We start from the raw sequence: 6,548 nt of genomic DNA on the forward strand, positions 1-6,548 counted from the left end.
CAGTGGGTAAGAGCACCCGACTGCTCTTCCAAAGGTGCAGAGTTCAAATCCCAGCAACCACATGGTGGCTCACAACCATCCTTAACAAGATCTGACGCCCTCTTCTGGAGTGTCTGAGGACAGCTACAGTGTACTTGCATATAATAAATAAATAAATAAATCAGTTGTACACCATGACGGGCATCCCGGAGACAGTGCCCGCATTGTCCCCCGCCAGCTCTAAGAGTCCTGGGATGTCTGAAAAGTGTTTATGCATAGGACCGTGGGTCACAGGAGTGACAGTCTGCATGTTGGATGAAGGGCAGTGCTGCCCATACGTAAAACACACGTGTAACACACGTGTATAAAGGAAAGCATATTAGAGTTGTCCTGGGACCTCTCCCAGCCACAGCCCTCTGCTGTCCTACCTGACATGGCTAACGGTAAGCCAATCCCCTACAGGTTTTCCCGGGATCCGAGGGATCAGCGGATTGCACGGCCTGCCAGGCACCAAGGGCTTCCCTGGATCCCCAGGTACTCCGTGGTGCCCCTCCCTAGCCCTATCTCAGTGCTGGAGAAGAGGGAGCTGGCCTGGGATTGCCAGGCCACCTGCTACCTTCTTTACAATTTATAAAAATCATGCATGCTCAGTGGGGAAGTTTTTAAAAACATATTTAAAGCCATCCTATAACTGCTATTTGGCCGTGCTTTATAGATGTTTATATTACTAAGCATTCATCTACCTGCAGGAAAATTCAAGCAATCGTTTTCCAGTTTCAATGGGCAAATGACAGGAATCCTGGTGAGGCTGTGGCAGTCATAGTGAAGCTGTGGCAGCCATAGTGGGGCTGCAACAGTCACAGTGGGGCTGTGGCAATAATTGTGAGGCTATATTGCTGCTCACTTTGCCTTGAGCACCTGACCTGTGAACTGGGAATATTTTTAAATGATGTCAAATTTCCAAAACCCAATAAAGACGGAGCATGAACAGCCACCAGAACCAGGAGACCCGGGACGGGTCCCCTAACGTGGCTCTGCTGTGATCTCTCGCCCTCTGCAGGGCTGAGGCCTCCTTGTCCATAGAGAGAGGGTCCTACCATGTTCTTGTTCTCTGCGGCTTCCCTTTTGAGTCTCAGACCCCACGGTGCTGAGACCAGAGCTAGAGGACAGTGTGGCGACTGCCTCAGTTTCTCTACTTCACGCTACAAGGACTGTCATGCCACACGGGGCAGGCCACCACCACCCCGCCACCATGGATGGAGCTGACACCAACCTCTGCTGTTGAAATTTTGTCACAGGTGTTGATGCCCATGGAGACCCGGGATTCCCAGGCCCCACCGGAGACAGGGGTGACCGGGGAGAGGCCAACACACTTCCAGGCCCCGTGGGAGCTCCAGGGCAGAAAGGGGAGCGGGGAACCCCAGGTAAGTAGCCATGTTGTCTCCATGAGCAGAACTCACAGTTTGTGACAGATGCGACACAGCGAGGTCCTCCGAGGAGAATCCTTGTGCATGAGCGCTTGCCTTGTCTCTTACTAGACTCTGTGGTCCAGCTTATTTTACACCCCAGTCTTGGCTCGTTTTCCAGCCCGACTCAGTTATTGAAAGATACCTACTCTCCCTCCCTCCTTACCTTTGGTATCAGTGTCCCTGAACAGGGAGTTAGCTGTGGTCATGATCTCTAGAATCCCCCCCCCCCGAGCCCCTCATGGACTCTGACAGCCATTCTCTCATGGCAGTGTCTGAGGACCACTGGCTCTCATGGGTTCTCAAAACACATGGTAGCTGGCATGGAGCTAATGGGACCAGGGTTCAGTCACGGGCCACCGTCCCCCTAGAGAGAACAACACAGGAGGAGATGGGGCCCTTCAAAGTGGGCAGATTAGCTAAGTTAACTTCTGGTTTCCTCCTAAGGGGAGCGTGGCCCAGCTGGAAGCCCAGGACTTCAAGGTTTTCCTGGCATCTCTCCACCCTCCAACATCTCAGGGTCCCCTGGTGATGTAGGGGCACCAGGGATATTTGGCTTGCAAGGTAAGCAGGGGCTGTGATGCCTGGCAGGCCTAGGGGAGCCGTTTCTGTTCACACACTGCAGACAGGCAAGGGAACAGTGTCATCACCACCCGGTCGCCCACGCCCCATGATCCCTGTGACATCATAAGACAGGATGAGGCATGTACCTGCCCGGGTGGCCTCAGAAATGTCCAGTGAAACTTTCTCGCCATTTCGTGTTTGTATTTTTTTGTTGTTGTTGTTTTGTTTTCAAGACAGGGTTTCTCTGTATAGCCCTGGCTGTCCTGGAACTCACTTTGTAGACCAGGCTGGCCTCGAACTCAGAAATCCGCCTGCCTCTGCCTCCCGAGTGCTGGGATTAAAGGCGCGTGCCACCACGCCCGGCTTCATGTTTGTATTTTTAATCACCAACCACATCCACCATGACCTAGCTAAGTATTAAAAAGAGACAGAGGGGCTGGAGAGGTGGCTCAGAGGGTAAGAGCACTGACTACTCTTCCAGAGGTCCCGAGTTCAATTCCCAGCAACCACACGGTGGCTCACAACCATCTGAAATAGGATCTGATGCCCTCTTCTGGTGTGTCTGAAGACAGCAATGGTGTACTCACATACAAAAAAAATAAAGAGAGAGAAACAGAGACAGAAACAGAAACAGAGACAGACAGAGAGACAGAGAGAGGGTATGAAAATATTCAAGAGAGGAGATGGCGTAGAGACAAAGCTGCTGACTAGTAATTATTTAAATATCAGGTTCCTGTAGACATTATTTAAAACGTTCAAGAGGCACAGGCAGCCCACGTGACCACTGGTAAAAGATAAAAGACAAGCAAAAGGCGGTTTGCACAGATTGCGGGCACAATCGTCAGCCACTGTGACAGGGACGAGGCCAGAATGGTCCATGAAGTTTCCACCAAGGATAAACATCATGTGGTTCTGCATATAGAAGGTCCCTGGAGCATTAAACTCCCTGGAGAGAATGCTTTCCTGGTCCAGGAGGGTGTGGAGGGTTGAGGTTTAATAGGCACAGAGTCCACTAAGGATGGTAACCCTCCCACACTGTGACTTTTACCCTCAGGCTACCAAGGCCCTCCAGGACCACCTGGGCCAAATGCACTTCCTGGAGTCAAAGGAGAAGAGGGGAGCTCTGGAGCCGCAGGATTCCCTGGAGAGAAAGGATGGGTTGGGGACCCAGGGCCCCAGGGCCAGCCTGGTGTGCTCGGTCTTCCGGGGGAGAAAGGTACAGTGCGGGGGGCCGGTGCTGTGGGCAGGGGGCTGCAGAACCGACACCGTGCACTGGTCTTAACTGTCCCGTCATCGTTGCAGGGCCCAGGGGTGAACAAGGATTCATGGGTAACACCGGGCCCTCTGGGGCTGTGGGTGACAGAGGCCCCAAAGGACCCAAAGGCGACCAAGGATTCCCAGGTGAGTGGTACTTGCAGATGACAGCTCAGGCTGGCGTGTGCCCCATTCTCTAAAGAGCGGAGAGGTAAGCCAGGCAGGCTGCCCATGCTCTTAGAGCCTCTGTGGAAGTGGGGTGTTGAGAGGTTTGTGGGGGAGGGGACCTTCAGGTGTGTCTCTGTGTGCCTGCGGGGCGGCTTCGGGGAGAACAAGCAGGAGAGGTCAAGGCAGAAAAGTGAGGTAGTTCTCTGCTCCCGAACTCACGTCTTCTCTTTGCCTTGCAGGTGCTCCTGGTTCCATGGGGTCCCCAGGAATTCCTGGGGTCCCCCAGAAGATTGCTGTCCAGCCTGGGACGCTGGGTCCCCAGGGCAGGAGAGGCCTTCCTGGGGCCCTGGGAGAGATAGGGCCTCAGGGCCCTCCTGGAGATCCAGGTAGAGAGCTCTATCTTTGGGCCCTGGGAAAAGACTTCCTGTCCCTTTCTCTCCGTACCCACCTCTGTCCTCTCCAGCAGGACTCCACACTGCTAAGAAAAGTAACGCCCACTTATCTGATGTCTCACAGGTTTCCGTGGGGCCCCAGGCAAGGCTGGGCCTCAGGGCAGAGGTGGCGTGTCTGCTGTTCCAGGCTTCCGGGGAGACCAAGGGCCCATGGGACAGCAGGGTCCAGTTGGCCAGGAAGGTATGTGACAGATGGCTGATGGGACTGAGGGTGGGGACACCCTGCATGGTCTGCATGGGAGGAACAGACCTGGCAGAGTTGGGGCACAAAAGCTCGCAAGCCCAGATGCAGGTTCAACCTAGGCATGACCTGGGTGCTGTAAAGATCTGTATCATTTCTTAAAATTATTGGTACATGTGCAAGAGGAAATGGGCCAGGAGCAACAGCCATTTGCACACCCCCCAAAAACTTGTTTTAATCAACCCAAGCTTAGCAGTAGCAGCAACCATACTAAAACAAAACACCAGAGGTGTTATCCAATGAGTCAAAGGACAGTGAACTGCTCTGTGGTGGCAGCTGTGGTCAGCCACAGAGACATCCTCCAGCAGGGACATATCAGAGTTAGTCCTGGGCAGGGGACTGTCACGGGGAAGGGCATCCTAAGAGAAAGCAGATATAGAGGGTGTGTCTCCTGGAGAATGGTGGGCAACTGGGCCAGGTGGCTGCTAATGGCCAGACTAGATGCTCTTCAGCATTTTGGGTAGAACAGGGGGCCCTTAGTGACAGTTACAGCAGGCGGGTTTCACACTTTCTGTGGAGCATTCAAACCGTGAGCAATCTCACTTGCCCTGAGCTGCTGCTCTGAGAATAGCCATCCTGGGGGAAGAGGCCTGGCTGCAGGGGTGGTGGCATAGGTACTGACTGTCCCCTGACACCTCTTACCCTAAGAGGCCCCAGTTCCGCTATGCCGCCGGCTTTCCCTGGAGAGAATTCCTGTAGCCACTGTGCTTTCTGGCCCTTCCTGTACATGTCTGATACTGATGTTCTGTTGCCTTCCCGAGCTGGTTTGGGTCTAGAAAGTCTGAGGCCCAAGCCTCGAGGGAAAAGAAGAGGCAGCATCCTAAACTACCTGGGATGCTGCCCTCTGCCCTGGTTCCTGGGGGTTCACAGCAGCTGAACAGTACCCACTTTCTCTTGGGCCCTAGGGGAGCCAGGCCGTCCAGGGAGCCCAGGCCTGCCAGGGATGCCAGGCCGCAGTGTGAGCATCGGCTACCTCCTGGTGAAGCACAGCCAGACGGACCAGGAACCCATGTGCCCCGTGGGCATGAACAAGCTCTGGAGTGGGTACAGCCTGCTGTATTTCGAGGGCCAGGAGAAAGCGCACAACCAGGACCTAGGTAGGCACTTCTGTCAAGCCCCAACTCCGTTCCCAGGTTCGGTGGCGCTGACTGTGAGATTGGGAGCCCCAGCGACAAGTGCCTCTCAGCTGCATGGCCCACCACCTTCTCCAGGCCTAGGAGATGGCCATGGAGACAGAAATCTTACTATAGCCCCACACAGGGCTTTTAACTTAAGATAGCATCCATGTCTCGTGAGTTAGTCTAGCCAAGCACTGCCCTATCCATTGCTTTTCGACCCAAACCTAGGGTCATGGACTTAAATCAATTCTTCACACAGATGCAAAAAACAAAAACAACGACAACAACAATAAAAAAAAACAGTCGTATGTGTGTGTGTGCATATGTGTGCCTTTAAAGGGCATGAACATGACATCAGAGAGTTTAAAAAAAAAAAACTATGAAACACACAAGCGGGTGGGTGTCTCTGCCTACCATCCCTCAGAGGGCCAAAGTGCACATGAAAGCCTAGAGTATTCTGTATGTCAGTGTTAGTGACACCAGGGCCATCAGCTCCTGGAAGTATACCAACAGGATGCTGCCACTGTGGGCATTCCTGTCTGTGGCCCCTTCCCCACGGTAAGCTTTACAACGCAAAGGAGAAAAGGCAAATGAGGCTAGGACCCAAAACAGCAGTAGGAATAGGGGGATGAGGGCAGGCCTCAGCCCCTGCTGGTTTGCTGAGGGTGGCCCCTGTCTGAAAGCTTTGCAGCATGAGAAGTTACACCTGCCCCTGGCCAAGCGCAGTCAGAGTCCAGTTCTATGCCTCATGGCCGCACAGCTGCGGTGGAGGCAGGGCTATATATATCCTCATGTGCTCCTCACACAGGGCTGGCAGGCTCCTGCCTGGCACGCTTCAGCACCATGCCTTTCCTGTACTGCAATCCGGGTGACGTCTGCTACTATGCCAGCCGCAACGACAAATCCTACTGGCTCTCCACCACGGCCCCTCTGCCCATGATGCCCGTGGCTGAGGAGGAAATCAAGCCCTACATCAGTCGCTGCTCTGTGTGCGAGGCTCCGGCCGTGGCCATTGCCGTCCATAGCCAGGATACCTCTATACCCCACTGCCCGGCTGGCTGGCGGAGTCTGTGGATCGGATATTCATTCCTCATGGTATGTATCCCTTCTCTATTCTCTGAGCATGGTGCCAGTAGAACCTTCCCCATCTACCTCCTAGCTGGGGCACAGAAAGGACGCAGATTAAATAAACCAGGGCTACAGATTTGAACTCCATTTGTAAAGTTTGGATCGCCAGAAACCATGTAAACACCGGCGAGGTAGAGCGTGCTGTGCAGTTTAAGTAAATGGAAGAATTTTTTTTTTT

General features: G+C 53.7%; 1 protein-coding gene across 1 annotated transcript in view; it reads left to right on the forward strand.

The window, feature by feature from the left end:
- The window catches only part of Col4a2 (collagen type IV alpha 2 chain), a 138,101-nt gene that overhangs the window by 128,571 nt on the left and 2,982 nt on the right, over positions 1-6,548 (forward strand). The window contains exons 39-47 of the mRNA XM_021219872.1: positions 442-513; positions 1,278-1,403; positions 1,893-2,009; positions 3,064-3,225; positions 3,312-3,410; positions 3,671-3,817; positions 3,948-4,064; positions 5,030-5,221; positions 6,051-6,337. Of these exons, the coding sequence (XP_021075531.1) occupies positions 442-513; positions 1,278-1,403; positions 1,893-2,009; positions 3,064-3,225; positions 3,312-3,410; positions 3,671-3,817; positions 3,948-4,064; positions 5,030-5,221; positions 6,051-6,337 (1,319 nt within the window). The remainder of the gene's footprint in view (positions 1-441; positions 514-1,277; positions 1,404-1,892; positions 2,010-3,063; positions 3,226-3,311; positions 3,411-3,670; positions 3,818-3,947; positions 4,065-5,029; positions 5,222-6,050; positions 6,338-6,548) is intronic.

The sequence above is a fragment of the Mus pahari genome, chromosome 19, assembly GCF_900095145.1.
Source record: "Mus pahari chromosome 19, PAHARI_EIJ_v1.1, whole genome shotgun sequence".
Classification (NCBI taxonomy): domain Eukaryota; kingdom Metazoa; phylum Chordata; class Mammalia; order Rodentia; family Muridae; genus Mus; species Mus pahari.